Below are 14,785 nucleotides of genomic sequence, written 5' to 3'. Positions count from 1 at the left end.
CCGGCCCGATGCCCTCACCCCCGGCGTGAGGAAGAGGTGCAGGTGCTTGTGCAGCAGGGCCTGGTTGCCGGGATTCCCCGCACAGAACTTCTGCAGGAACTGGTGTGTGTAGCGCAGGATCTCCATCATCTTGGCATCGCCCTGGACACGGAGAGGAGGGGAGAGGGTGCCCAGGTGGGGGTGGGTCAGGGCTCAGCACTGGGACCCCAAGGTGGCCAGGTTCAAGGTGGGTCAGGAGACGGAGAGGTGGAAGGAACTGAGGGTCAGAGGCTGAGATGAGGCTGGAGTCAGGGAGCAAGGCTAAGGGGTCAGGTCAGGTGAACACTGAGGGGGTGTCAGAGTCAAGAGTCGGGGCGAACCTGGGGGCGGATCAAGATCACGGTGAGTCATAGGAAGGGGTCTATGGTTGAGATGAGGCAATGTTTGGAGTGAGGGGCCAGGGTGGGCTTGGGGACAATAGGGTAAGGCTAGGGTGAAAACTCGAAAGTCAGGGATCAAGGAGAGGCTGGGGTCAACGTAGGTCAGGGTAACAAAGCTTAAGGTCAGAGGTTAAAGGGAGGCTGAGAGTGGGCTTCCCTGGTGACTGACCTGCCCACGCAGGAGACACGGGCTGGATCCCTGATCAGGAAGATATCACATGCCAAGGAGCAACTAAGCCCGTGCTCCGCAACTGCTGGGCCTGTGCCCTAGCGCCTGGGAGCCGCAGCTACTAAAGCCTGTGCTGCAGCTACTGAAGCCAGAGCACCCGGGAGCCCGCGCTCCACAACTAGAGAAGCCGCCGCAATGAAGACCCAGCACAGTCAAATAACTTTAAAAAAAATTGTTTTTTTAAATGAAGCTGGGAGGATGAGGATTAGCCCAGGAACAGAAATAGAAGCTAGGGTCAAGGTCATGAACCAGGGTGAGGCTGGAGTCAATTCAAGGTCCGAGCTGATCAGGATGAGGGGTGGAAGGTCAAAGGTCAAGAATACTAAGATTGGATTCAAGGGTCTGGGTATATGGGTAAAAAGGTAAAAAGGTCAGGTGAGGCAGGTCAGGTTGGCATCCGGGGTCAGTGTGTGGTTTGGGTTGGGTCCGGGTTCAGGGTGCAGTAGCCCTGGGGAGTCAGAGGTCAGGCTCACCTTGTCGTAGGGGATCTGCAGCAGGTCCAGCATGACCTTATGGGCGTCCATGTTCTTGAGCAGCCGCTGCTGTTTCTTCCTCATCTGCTCCCCCACGCCACACATCTTGTTCAGCCGCTCCAGGATCTGCGGGGCGGGGAGGGTGAGCCCAGAGCCCCTGCCCACTTCCTCAGGCTTCCCCGGGGCCAACCACAGTGGAGCCGCGGCTCCCACAGGGCCAGGAAGAGGGAAGGGGGCTGCGGCCACCAAACCCGATCGTCACGACAAGGCTGCGAGCACGGAAAAGCCAATTCCACTTGCAAAAGTCAACAGAACAACTTGACTATGAAGCGGAATTTCACTAAATTCCTTCAGCTTTAAAATAATTCCATCTGGACCTTGGCAGGGCTGTGTTTAACACTCGGGGAACGCTGGAGGATTTCCTGCAAGCCAGCTGGAGCGGAGGCGGGAGAGGCGGCATGGGGCCTCCAGGGCAGGGGGCCCACAGACCCACCCCCAGGACCCGGACTCACGCCCTTGACGATCTGGTAGTTCTCGCTGCTCTTCTCCCCAGGCGGGTGCAGAAAGCCCTCCTCGTCTGTGGGCCGCTGGGGGGACGGGGGAGCGGGGTCAGCCAGGCCCGGCCCTCGGGGCTCTGCCCTGGCCCCCACACCCCACGCACCTCCTTCTTGTCTTTAGCGGGGCCGGCCTCCACCTCCTCGCCCTTGCCGCTGCCCTTCTTGTCCACCCACAGCTCCGACTTCTCCACCATGGTCCGCAGTCGGTCCAGCTCAGACTTGATCACCTTGTAGTTCTCCACATCCTGGGCCGAGATCAGCAGCTGCACCTGAAGGTTGACCGCGAGCGTGCCTGGTGAGGTGGGCACCCCCAGGTCCACGGCCTCCTTGAGACACCAGCACCTGCCCTGTCCAGGCCTCTCTGCTCCTGGCCTCTCCTCTCCACCTCTGCTCCTCTCCACTGAGCCAGATCTGACTTGGTGTTTATGGCTCTGCTCTAAGTCCACCGCCTCCAGGAAGCTTTCCCTGATTGGCCACAGACTTCCCTGCATCCCTGGTCGTAAGCTATCTCATCACCTGGCTTCAGTTACTCACTGGCTCATGTCACACGCTGCTGTGGCCTGTCACCTGTTCACACAGAACAGAACAGGGCAGCAGAGCAAAGCATGCTGACATCACTGACTGACAGGACCTGAGCCTGACTCCGTCACCACCTCACTTGCTCCGGGTCAGTGGGTAAGGGAGGAAAGCTCCCCCAGGCGTCAATTTCCCCATCCGTAAAGCGGGAATGAGAGTCAAAACCCTGCTGTCAGGCTGCTTAGAGAATTCCACGAATGCAAGCCAGGTGCTCAGTGCCTGGTACCAGGCGCACCTGTTAAACGCCAGTTCCCTCTCACTGGGAGCTGTCAAGACTGCGTGACATCACAGTGACAAAGCCAGTCCCCTTGGTAAGAGGTGACTTTGTGCCAGGCACGATGCGAAATAGCAAAGGTGCCCATGGTAGAGTTCGCAATCTATAATATGCTGTCTCATAAGACATGACATAAGGCCTGGAGTCAGGCTGAGAGATCAAAGCTGCCAAGACTCCGGGTGGTGTCACCTACAAGGAGCTCAGCAAGGCGAAACCCCAGGGATGCATCTCAAGCTGCCCCATCCTTGTTTCCCCCCACCCAGCGCTGTGTGTGGCCAGGGCTGGGTGACCCTCTGGCCCCCAGGAAGACCCCTCAGGCCTTCCTCCCCGAGGTCTGGGTGCTCCATCGGGGGAGGAGGGAGCACCTCCCCGAGGGCTTGGTGCTCCATCGGTGGATGGGGAAGCACCTCTACGAGGGCTGGGTGCTCCACTGGGGGAGGGGGGAGCACCTCCCTGAGGGATGGGTGCTCCATCGGGGGAGAGGGAGCACCTCCACGAGGGCTGGGCACTCCATCGGTGTATGGGGGAGCAACTCCATGAGGGCTGGGTGCTCCATCAGGGGAGGTGGGAGCACCTCCACGAGGGCTGGATGCTCCATCGGTGGATGGGGGAGCACCTCCACGAGGGCTGGGCACTCCACTGGTGGATGGGGGAGCACCTCCACGAGGGCTGGACACTCCATCAGTGGATGGGGGAGCACCTCCATGAGGGCTGGGTGCTCCATCAGGGGAGGTGGGAGCACCTCCACAAGGGCTGGGTGCTCCATTGGGGGGCGGGGAGGCGCGCACCTGCTTGAAGGTGTGCATGGCCTCCTGGCGCTGGCTGAAGTGCTTGAAGAGCAGCTGCAGGGCCCCTGAGACCAGCGGGGCATAGTCGTGCATGGTGAGGTGGATGAGCACGCGCAGCAGCATGCGGCCACCCTCGTCATCCACCTCCAGCATGCTGCTGGTCTTCCTGCAGGGAGGGAGGAGGTGTGAGGTGTGGGAGCGGGGAGGGGAGGCAGGCAGGTGTGACAGTCGGGGGATACGCAGGCTCCTTGCCACCCGCCAGACAGCCAGGGAACCGTGTCCCCCTGCTGACTTTGCAAACAGCCACCACTGTGAGCACTTTGGGGAACCCCATGTCCCTGAGGTCCACACGATGCTCCGTGGGGATGCAGCTGAGGCCAGGATGCCTCACAGGGGACCCACAGACCCCCCAAGGGATTCACGGAAAGAGGCACAGGCTGCGAACAGAGATTGGGGGAAAGTTGATCTTTCTTTTCAGCAAAATGTAGTGTTTCCTTCGGTGAGAAAAATGAGCAGTACCTGTGACTTTGTCACCAATAAAAAAATCACAGATGTTTTCCCATCACTTCAGAGTTGTTACAGAAATTACAAAATATCATTTACATTCATCACAACTTCAAAGGAATGGTACTAATTACACCCCTGGTGCGGATTGTTATTTCATGTGTTAATAAAGAAGCACATATATAACTGTCACTTCAAATTTGTTTTCTTCAATATTTTGATAACTGCATCCCAATGCCACTGATTTCCTTTGTAATAATCATCCTATGTGCATTACATTCTGAATTTTAAAATGCTACCGTAGGAATTCCCTGGTGGTTCAGTGGTTAGGACTCAGTGCTCTCACTGCCGAGGGCCTGAGTTCAATCACTGGTTGTAGAACTAAGATTCTGTAAGCTGCGAAGCATGCCAAAAATTAAAAAAAAATAAAAACTCCATCCTGGGAAGGGAGCCAAAGGCCTCACCAGACACCAAGGGTACGGCACAGAAATAGTTAAGAGCCCCCAGCTCCTGGAGTGATGCCCACCCCCTCTGAAGAGCAGCCTGGCCTCCTTGCTGTGGACACAGGGATGCACCTCCAGCTACCTGGCCCAGGTCCTGACAAATAAACAGGCACAAACTGCCCTGAGTGGAGGCAGAGGGATGGCCAGAATGACGCCAGGGCCCAAGGAGCCCTGGTATCACTGGGTTTAGGCAGGTGAGGGAGAGTCAGAGCACAAAGCCGGGGGACCTCCGCCCCAGGGCCTGGTCAGGGGCTGCAGGAAGATTAACCGAGGAGTGAAGGGTCTCCAGCCTGCATCCTCAGCACCCACCCAACCCCACCCACATCCCCCGCCTCACCCCGGCCTCACCCCACTCCAAACATGGCCTCCGCCTGCTCCCCAATGCGGTCCAGGTTCATGTTGGCGGCTGCGGGGAGTAAGGGGGGGCAGATGGAGGCTGGAGGCTGTCTGCACGCAGGACAACAGGGAGCACAGGCAGAGGGAGCAGGGTGACGCCCAGACCACCCTCACCCCCACACTGGCTGGGCGGCCGCCCCTCTGCCTGCCTCTGGGGGTGGAGGCAGAGCCGCCCAGGGCAGGTACCAGTGGGGTGGTCCATGGCCCTACAGGTCTGCCTGCCTCTCCTAGGGGTGAAGGCGGAACCGCCCAGGGCAGGGGCCCATGGGGCGGCCCACAGCCCTGCAGGCGCGAGCGGGGTCCTGGCTGGGGGAGCTGGTCTGGCTCAGCCTCTCACTGATGATGGTCGTGGGCAAGCCCCTACCTCCCGTGGGCCTCAGTTTCCCCATTTAGGAATTGGAGGGGATGACCCCCACCCTGCTCCCTCTCTGAGGCGAGTAAGTGGGACAATGGGGAGGAAAAAGGCCCTTGCAGCCTGGGAAACGAGGGCAGAGCTGGGGCACTGGCCAGAGGTGGCCCCAGACTGCAGCCCCTTGTGGTGCATCGAGTCACACAGCCTCAGCCTGAAGTTGGGGTGCAGGGAGGGGCGGGGGCTCACTGGTGGAGTCGAAGGCGGGGGCCGTGCCATCGGCCCCGCTGTCCTGCATGGGAAACACCTCCACAAACTCCTTCTTGAAGACGGACAGCAAGTAGGAGATGCGGTAATCCAGGCGGACATTGAGGATGAACTGGAGAAGGGGAGAGGATGGGGTGAGGACAGGTCTGAGGCCAACCTCACGGCAGGAGGGGTGAGGGGCCACCCCAGATGAGCCCCAGCACTGGGGAGGCCCCGCACAGATGTTCAGGACTCCATGGGGCATTACAACCAAGGCAGCAGGACTCCTCTCCCCCGGGAATGCAAGCTGGTACAGCCACCGTGGAGGACAGTCTGGAGGTTCCTCAGAAAGCTACAAATAGAGCTGCCGTATGATCCAGCAGTCCCACTTCTAGGCACATATGGTCCAGCAATCCCACTCCTAGGCATGCACCCGGACAAAGAAGCAACCTAAATGTCCATCAATAGAGGAATGGATAAAGAAAATGTGTGTGTGTGTGTGTGACAGAATACTACTCAGCCATAAAAAAGAACGATATAATGCCATTTGCAGCACCATGGATGGATGTAGATAGAGATTATCATACTAAATGAAGTGACTCAAGCAGACAAACACCATATAATACCACTTATATGTGGAAACCAGACCAACACAAAGGAACCTACCTGTGGACCACAAACAGACTCACAGACAGAACAGACTTGCAGTTGCCAGGGAAGGGGGAGTGGGGGAGGGAAGGCGTGGGAATTCGGGGTTGCAGATTATATTATATGTAATATATGTATATGTATATTACACATTATGTTACATTATATGCAATATAATTACATGCAATACATGTAGATAATATATAATACATGCAGATAATATACGGCAAACTATTAAATACAGAATGGATAGACAACAGGTCCTAGTGTATTGCACAGGGAACTACATTTACTATCTTGTGATAAGCCATAACAGAAAAATATATAAAAAGAATGTATATACATATAACTGAATCATTTTGCTGCACAGCAGAAATTAGTAACATTATAAATCAACTATACTTCAATAAAACATATAAAGACTCTTCCTCCCAGGGAGGTCCAGGGCGCCTGTCCCCAGCTCCTTCCCCACTGGTGGGGGTGGTACTCATCTCAGAACAAGGCAGACACCCCCCATCCTGGCCCACTCAGTCACTCCTTCCCAGGCTGGACATGGAGATGGATAGGAAGGAAGCTCCCCAGATCCAGAGGACTGTGGTCCTCCCATCCCACTCTGGCAAACAGACCCTGGGGTTCCCAGGGGCCCAAGGGAACCAAGGAATGTAGGGAAGCAGGGGAGACCACTGCAGGGTGGGTCTGAGGACACAGGAGTTTTCAGACACCCTTGACTGCCTCTGTCCTCTGTGTCAAGGGGCACAGAGTCTCCAGCCAAGCCCAGGACTCAGATATGAGAGCCCCCAGCCCCCAGAATGAGTCAGAAGCCCCCTCTTCTGACTATTCTAAACAGACCCTGCACAGACAGGGTCCCCAGGAAAGTCACATCACGCTTCCCACCCCCTGGTGGCAGCACAGCAAAAGCAAGGGGCCTTCTCCCTCCTCAGGACCCGTCAGCCCCTTCCCCAAGTGCTGCTGGGGGCCTCAGACCAAGAAGGCCAGCTGTGTCCACCCCACCAGGAAATCGGCTCTCAAACCTCTAGCTTTGCCTCAAAGTCTGTGTGACTGCGGGAAAGTTCTTTCGCCACGTCCCTTTCCTCGTCTGCACAATGAGGGGGCACAGCCAGGCCTCGGTGCACACCAGGATCACCGGGAGGGCTTCTCACCACACAGACTGCAGACCCCACCTCCTGCATCTCTCATCCACAAATCTCGGGCAGGGCCCAGGAACCTGCATTTCTAAGTCCCTGGGTGAGGTTGATGCTCCTGGCCAGGGGACCACACTTTGAGAATCCCTGGGCTAAACGGCTCCGTGTGGAGCCTCCCAGTACGACAGGCTGTGCCTTAAGGGGGCTCAACCCACCAGCCCACGCGGACCTGCCCCCGCCCCACCCTCTTCCCCGCGCGCCTGCCACCTGCAGGATCTCCAGGATCTTCAGCTTGGTCTCCATCACCACGATGTCTTCATTCTCCTCAAACCTGCTCCTGTCCAGCGGCTCGGGGGCACCAGCGCCGGCAGGCAAGCTGGGGCCACCAAAGACAGACTGCTTGCGGTTCAGCACCATGGTGGACATCATGTGCCCCACGCCCTGGATGGACCGCCGCACGTTCTTGCCTGTGGGGTGGGGAGCAGCAAGGGGGTCACGGCAGGTGTATGGCAGGGGCACCTGGTCTACCTCTGTCTCCGTCAGCTGCAGGGCAAAGCCACCCTGCAGGGGCAGGGCTAACCTAGGAAGACTTCCCGGGGGAGGTGAGCTTTCCCAAATCTGCGAAAAGGAGGGAGGGCTGGGCAAAGGTGAACCGTGTGGGGAGATCAGTGAGAATCCTCCGGTGGAAAAATCACAATAGCTATTACAGAGGACGAGGGATCAAGGGACAATGTGTGGACCGCACTAAAGCCTGGGGTCAGTCTCTGGGCGCTTTTTCTTTAGATGAGTTTATGCCTCCCTGACAGCAAGGCTGTGTCTCCTCTCAAATGGTTGTTCCTGGATAACAGGGTGTGTCTCCCCACCTGACCCGGAGCTCCCCAGGCAGGGCCTCATTATCTCCCTCAAGACCAGGATGTGTTGGAAGGCAACTCGCCCAGACCCCAGGGTCTCCACAGCGTTGATCAGAGAAAGGGTCTCTCCAGTCCAGCCAAGGCTGGAGGAGAGAGGGACCCCAGACGACCCCTGGCAGCAGAGTCAGGAGGCAGGATGCCCAAGAGGATGAATGGGAGAGGACTGCCGTTACTAAGGGGAAGCAGATGAGCGCCAGGGAGCGATGTCTCACCGCCTGGGTCCTCGTAGGCCTGCAGCATGGCCGTGGGGCCCTGCACGCAGTCGATGATGCCCAGCAGAGTGCGCGTGAGCCGCAGCAGCTCGCTGAAGCTATAGAAGCCAAAGTAGATGAGGTTGTGCGCCAGGCTGACCACCTGCGGAGAGAAGGCAGGACCGAGGAGAGCATGAGCCTAAAACAGTGATGGGTGGGACCTCGCAAGGGGCGTGGTCTCGTGGGGGCGGGGCTCAGCTGGTATAATTGACAGTCAATTGGTATAATCAACAGCATGTCAGGGAGGCGTGGACACGGAGCCAAGGGTCCCAGATCAGCGCCGCCTGGCCTCAGAGAGTTACCGAGGAAGCCCGGCCTGCAGAGGAGGCTACTGTGGGGAGGACAGGGCAGAAATGCAGGACGCAGGGGGTGGGGGCTCCCGCCTGCGACCCCGCCCTGCGCTGATGGGGTGAGTGGACCAAGAGGAGGCAGCCCTCTCCAGGGAGTCAGGAGAGAAGCCTCCCTCCTGGGGAGTCCCAGTGGTCCGCACAGTCTCCCTGCCCTGGCAGGAACGCTGAGGGAAGTTAGGTCACGGATCGCACCGCCCACCCCAGGGGTAGCCGAGACCAGGGGCGGGACCACGCCAGCATCCCTCGCAGAGCCCCAGCCCACCTCGAAGGTGAGCTTGTTCTTCTCCTCGTTGGCGAAGGGCACGGCCTCGCTGACCACATTGTTGAGGTAGTCCTCCACGAACTCCATGGTGCTGGCAAACTTGTTCTTCTTGTCGTCTCGGGAGGCGTTGAGGTTGGAATCGTAGCTGGAGGAGGTGGAGGTGGCCAGGCGTGAGTGTCCCTGGGGTCCTCCCACTCCAGCCGGGCCCTGCCCGCCCTCCTCCACCCAGCTCACTCCTTGATGGTGATGGCCGTGGGGATCTCGGTCCAGAGGCGGGCGAACTTGACGGGCGTGACCAGCTCCTGGGGGTCGCGGTCCACGTGCACGTGGAGCATCAGGTGGCAGAAGGAGGCACGCAGGTCAAAGGGCAGCATCTCGTCCGCCATGCACAGGAAGATGAGGTCGACGCCCAGCTGCTGGGAGATCTCGTCGATGGCCAGGTACTGCCGGTCCAAGCACATGCGGGCGAAGAGCTTCAGCTGGTACCTGTGGGGCAAGGAGGACGGTGAGGACATGACAGGTGGGCTCTGAAGGGCTTCTAACACATGCCTGGGCCTGCTGAAGACCGGTGCGCGCTGCGTGCGTGCTACCCAGGTGGCGCTAATGCTCAAGAACCCACTTGCCAACGCAAGAGATATAGAGACAAGGGTTCAATCCCTGGGTCGGGAAGATCCCCTGGAGAAGGACATGGCAACCCACTCCAGTGCTCCTGCCTGGAGAATCCCATGGACAGAGGAGCCTGGTGGGCTAGAGACCATAGAGTCACAAAGAGTCGGACATGACTTAGAGTGACTTAGCACGCAGGCACACCTGCCCCCCACAACTTTACAATGTGGGTAATGACAGACCCTACCTCTCAGGGTTGTGAGGCTGAACTGAGTGATCGGGTGAAGTGTTTTGACCAGTGCCGGGGACACAGTGAGTGTCTGACGAGTGTTACCTAGTGTTCTTATTTTTAAAACATGGATGTCGGGAGACGGGTGTGGGTCTCTTTCAGGTCACTGTGCTGAGCCTGTCTTCAGGCCAAGAAGTGCTCCCAGGGCCACCCCGTCACCCTGACTTGGCCTCGCGGGTGAAGGAGGAGGCAGGAGCACCCCCAGAAGCCACTGGGGCTCGTCCCAGGGCAGGGCCTGGCCGAGGCCCGCTGGGGGGACCCCGGGCACCTGTAATAGCTGAGCACGTTCTCGTCGTGGGCATTGCCGGCCCGCGCCTCCTGAGCCAGTTGCCGGACGCTCTTCTCGTGGTGCTCGTTGTTCTTGTCGGTCCACGTGAGCCACACTTCCTCTTCTGAGTACTCGATGCTCAGGTACTCGTGGGACTGCGCCATCTCCTTCACGGGCCGAAGCCTGTGGACGCGCGGCACCATCGATCAGAGCGGGGCCCAGAGCCCTCCCGCCCCAGCACCGCAGCCACACCGGCCTCCCCTCCTGGAGCTGCGCTGAGGGCCGGCCGGCTCCCAGGCAGTTAGGACCTGAGACAGACCAGGAGCTCCGGGAAGGATGGGGCCTCGGCTCCCTCTCTTCTGCAGCCCCGCCCTCCCCACACCGTGCCAGGCACCGAGCTGGGCCCACAGCAGGCGCTGGTGTCTGCGGAGAGCCTGTTCTAGCCTGAAGCTCTGAGGCGGCCGGGGAGCCGGGCAGGGGGGAGCCCTGGGCGGGAGACAGTGCAGCCAGCTCACTCGGTCTGGATGAGAATGTCGCTGTTCTTGGGGTCCAGCACACACTTGCAGATGAGCTCCTGGGTGACGGGGATGGCGATGTGATTGGACACACACAGGTCAGACAGGTAGTCCAGGAACCTGGGGAGGTGACAGCCGGGAGGGGCTCAGAGGCGGCCCCCCAGATGGGGCAAAGCCCCCTCTGCTCCCCCAGCTGGCAGCACCAGCTCCCTGGCGCTTGCAGTTTACTGCTCCTCCTCCCTTTACAAAGCTTAGAGCTGGGGCTGTGGACTCCCCCAGGAGAGGGACAACCCGTGGGCATCACCCTGGGGCTAACTGCCAAGAGGCAGAGAAAAGGACGCCCAGGGGAGGAGCGATATTCAAAATATTTAACTGGTTCGCTGCGCGCGCTGCCTCATCTACTAAAAAAGGTTCTGGGGGCCTTCCACTGTACCGGGAGTCAACACTCTTACTGCTAAATTGGGCCAAATTTGGGAGGGGACTCAGGGAGGGCCCCCTCAGAGAGGGGGCAGTTTACCAAGTGCAGAAGGAGTTCAAGATTTAACAGCCAGCGTCAGTGGCCTTCTTCCCCAGGTAGCGCTGGGAGCAGGGAGGGACGGTGGGGTGGGACCGGCGAGGGGGGCCCACCTGGGCTCCCGGTTCTTGCGCACCAGGCTGACAAAGGTCTCCACCTCTGTTTTGGTGATGTGCTTCTCCAGGAGCTTGCGGTTGTTGTGCAGCAGGGCGGTGATGGTGTCTTCGGCCAGGATGTCATAGCCAATCTGGGACTGCATCATCCCAAACTGCTTGGCGATGTGCTCCTAGGGACAGCCAGGCTAAGGGTCACAGGGGGCCCGCTCTGCTCCAGAACACTGCCTCCTGGGCCCCCAGACACCAGTAGGGGACCCAGACCCTAGGAAGCTAAGGGGTCCAGGAGAGGACACCAGCCCTGGGCCAAGGGTGGGTTTCTGTAACTTCGTTAGTTAGCTCCCATCTAGCTCTGTGCCAGAATGAAACCCCCAATGAGGGAGGGACCCTGTCTGTTAGCAGACCAGCTACATGATTGGTGGGACCTGGTGAAAATGAAATAGTAGACTCTTCCCAGAAATAAACCCACACACCTATGGTCAATTAATCTTCAACAAAGGAGGCAAGAATATACAACAGAAAGTCTCTCCAACAAGTGTCACTGGGAAAGCTGGACAGCCGTGTGTAACTCAATGACCTTAGAACACACCATCTCACAAAAAATAAGCTCAAAACGGCTTAAAGACTTTAATGTAAGACACACCACCATAAAATTCCTAAAAGAGATCATAGGCAAACATTCTCTGACATAAACTGTACCAGTGTTTTCTTAAGTCAGTCTCCAAAGGCAATAGAAATAAAAACAAAAATAAGCAAATGGGACCTGATCAAACTTACAAACTTCTGCACAGCAAAGGAAATCATAAACAAAATGAAAAGAGAACCTACAGAATGGGAGAAAATATTTGCAAACGATGTGCCTGACAAGGGCTTGACTTCCAAAATATACAAAGAGCTTACACAACTCAACAACAAAAAAATGAACCCAACTGAAAAATGGGTAGACCTACCTAAATAGACAATTCTCTAAAGAAATACAAATGACCAATAGGCACATGAAAAGATGCCCAATATCACTAACCGTTTGAGAAATGCAAATCAAAACTATTAATACAATGAGGTACCTCCTCACACCGGTCAGAATGACCATCATTAAAAAGTCTACAAACAACAGATGCTGGAGAGGGTATGGAGAAAAGGGAACTCTCCCACACTGTAGGTGGGAATGTAAGTTGGTGTGGCCACTATGGAAAATAGTACAGAGGGTCCTCAGAAAACTAAAATAGAATTACCATATGATCCAGGAACCCTATTCCTTGCACATATTCAGACAAAACTGTAACTAAAAAAGATAGATTCACCCCTATGTTCACAGCAGCACTATTTGCAATAGCCAAGACCTGCTGCTGCTGCTGCTGCTAAGTCGCTTCAGTCATGTCCGAGTCTGTGCGACCCCAGACAGCAGCCCACCAGGGCCCTCTATCCCTGGGATTCTCCAGGCAAAAATACTGGAGTGGGTCGCCATTTCCTACTCCAATGCATGCATGCTAAGTCGCTTCAGTCATATCCGACTCTGTGCGACCCCATAGAGAGCAGCCCACCAGGCTCCTCTGTGCCTGGGATTCTCCAGGCAAGAATACTGGAGTGGGTTGCCATCTCCTTCTCCAGGGCATCTTCCAGACCCAGGGATCGAGCCCATGTCTCCTGCCTTAGCAGGCAGATTCTCTACCACTGAGCCACCGGGGATATTACTCAGCCACAGTGGGATATTACTCAGCCATAAAAAAGAACAAAATAACACCACTTACAGCAACATGGATGCAACTAGAAATTACCATACTAAGGGAAAGTAAGAAGAGAAAGACAAATACCATATGATATTACTTACATGTGGAATCTAAAATATGACATAAATGAACTTACCCATGAAACAAACAGGCTGAAAGAGAACAGACTGGGGCGGGGAGGGGCTGGGGGAGGGGTGGAGTGGATGTTGAGGCTAGCAGATGTAAGCTTTTATATATAGAACGGATAAACAGTAAGATCCTAACGGGTAGCACAGAGAACTCTGTTCAATATCCTATGACAAACCATAATGGAAAAGAATTTTTTTTTAATTGTATATATATATATACAATTTTAAAATATATATATATATAAAATATATATATATAATATATATACATATAACTGAAACAGATGTACGACAGCAATTAAAAACATTATAAACCAACTGTACTTCAATAAATTAAACTAGAGAGTGCATTTTTAAAAAAAGAACAGAAATAGCAGGACTCTTATTCAAAAACTAAGAATTTCAAGACAGCCACCGTGGAACGTTAAACCCAGTGTGAGGTCCCTCAAAGGACGAAGCTAGGCTGTGTGCCGTGAGGACCGGCCTACAGTCCGATCCCCGTGAGACAGCGCCCGGCACACCGGGGTGAGCCTTGGGGAGCACGCGCGGGGTGAAGGAAAGCAGGAGCGCGGGAGCCTGCCAGCGGGCGGCCCACCTGGTTCTTGCGGTAGTCCTCCTGGGAATGGCGCAGGACGCGGTAGCACAGGCGGAACATGTGCTGATAGGGCGCGTTCTTCTGGTCCGACAGCTCCTCCAGCCGCACCAGGGGGCCCTCGCCCCCCTTGTCGCGGAACGGGGCCTTCAGAATGCCGAAGATCTAGGGAGCACGGAGAGTCGGGAAGAAGCCCCACATCTGCCCGCACCACTCATCACCCTCAGCCTCATGCTGACCCTGCCCGGAGGTCATTAACCCCCAGCTGGTTCTAAGCTGGACGTGGCCCCAGCCCACTGCTCACCCGCTCCCCTCTCCCGGCTGGAGTCCCCGGGACACTGGCCTCGGCCGGTCCCTCCCCAACGCGAATCCCAGTCTCTACTTAGGTCCCAGGCCTGGCTCAGCCTCTGTGGGGAGAGCTGAGGGTGGCCGCAGCTCAGGGGTCTGAGGCTAAGAGAAAAGGCAGAGCCTTAAGAGGTCAGAAGCAGGCCTGCCTTGTCCAAAAGCAAGTTTGACTCAGGGACTGGGTGGGGGTGAAAAGCGGTTATAGAACAGCAACCACAGAGCCAGAATCACACGGAATGAGAAAATCTTAGTTGGATCCTGATTCCCCCACCCAAAAAAAACGAGCTTTAAAGACGCATTTGGGGAAAGGTACAGAAAATTGATCTGGACGGGGTATTGTTGCTAGTTTTCTTAGGTGTGGTAACGAGGCTCTGCTTACAGAGAGCAATGCTTTTATCCTTAGGAGATGCACACTGAAGCGTTTAGAGGTGAGGTGCACCCGCTTTTGAGACACGTGGACACAGGGGTGATGTGGAGATGTAGAGTTATAGAAAGCCAGACTGTCAACGTGGTAACGAGTGCATGTTCACTGTTCTTTCAATATTTGCTCAACATTTGAAAATTTTCATAATAAAAATTTGGGGAAAAAAAAATCTGTTTAAAAAAAAAAAAAAATCTGTTTAAAGCACAAGTTCTCCATCTGACATCTGCACGAAAATCCTGGCCCTACTGCTTCCTAGCTGTGGACTCGATCAAGTGACTCCAACTCTGCATGCCTCAAGGGTGCAATGGGGATAATAATTAATAAGACTTTCACTGGGTTGGGAGGATTAAATGAGGTGATTCACGCAGGGCACTAAGGGCGGAGCC

The 14,785-nt window shown here is 56.1% G+C and overlaps 1 protein-coding gene across 2 annotated transcripts in view; it reads right to left on the bottom strand.

The window, feature by feature from the left end:
* The window catches only part of ITPR3 (inositol 1,4,5-trisphosphate receptor type 3), a 67,401-nt gene that overhangs the window by 17,206 nt on the left and 35,410 nt on the right, over positions 1–14,785 (bottom strand). For both annotated transcript variants that reach the window (XR_010660103.1, XM_065913322.1), the window contains exons 15-29: positions 13,634–13,795; positions 11,184–11,356; positions 10,557–10,676; positions 10,042–10,224; positions 9,113–9,364; positions 8,879–9,023; positions 8,228–8,369; positions 7,372–7,571; positions 5,318–5,447; positions 4,672–4,729; positions 3,317–3,482; positions 1,783–1,947; positions 1,634–1,708; positions 1,122–1,247; positions 19–141 (exon numbers count right to left, since the gene is read on the bottom strand). Coding sequence is in view for 1 of the 2 variants with exons in the window: in XM_065913322.1 (XP_065769394.1) it covers positions 19–141; positions 1,122–1,247; positions 1,634–1,708; positions 1,783–1,947; positions 3,317–3,482; positions 4,672–4,729; positions 5,318–5,447; positions 7,372–7,571; positions 8,228–8,369; positions 8,879–9,023; positions 9,113–9,364; positions 10,042–10,224; positions 10,557–10,676; positions 11,184–11,356; positions 13,634–13,795 (2,220 nt within the window). In the remaining variant the exon portion in view is untranslated. The remainder of the gene's footprint in view (positions 1–18; positions 142–1,121; positions 1,248–1,633; positions 1,709–1,782; positions 1,948–3,316; positions 3,483–4,671; positions 4,730–5,317; positions 5,448–7,371; positions 7,572–8,227; positions 8,370–8,878; positions 9,024–9,112; positions 9,365–10,041; positions 10,225–10,556; positions 10,677–11,183; positions 11,357–13,633; positions 13,796–14,785) is intronic.

This window comes from Muntiacus reevesi, chromosome 20, assembly GCF_963930625.1.
Source record: "Muntiacus reevesi chromosome 20, mMunRee1.1, whole genome shotgun sequence".
Lineage (NCBI taxonomy): Eukaryota > Metazoa > Chordata > Mammalia > Artiodactyla > Cervidae > Muntiacus > Muntiacus reevesi.
This window is presented reverse-complemented; position numbering and strand designations above follow the sequence as displayed.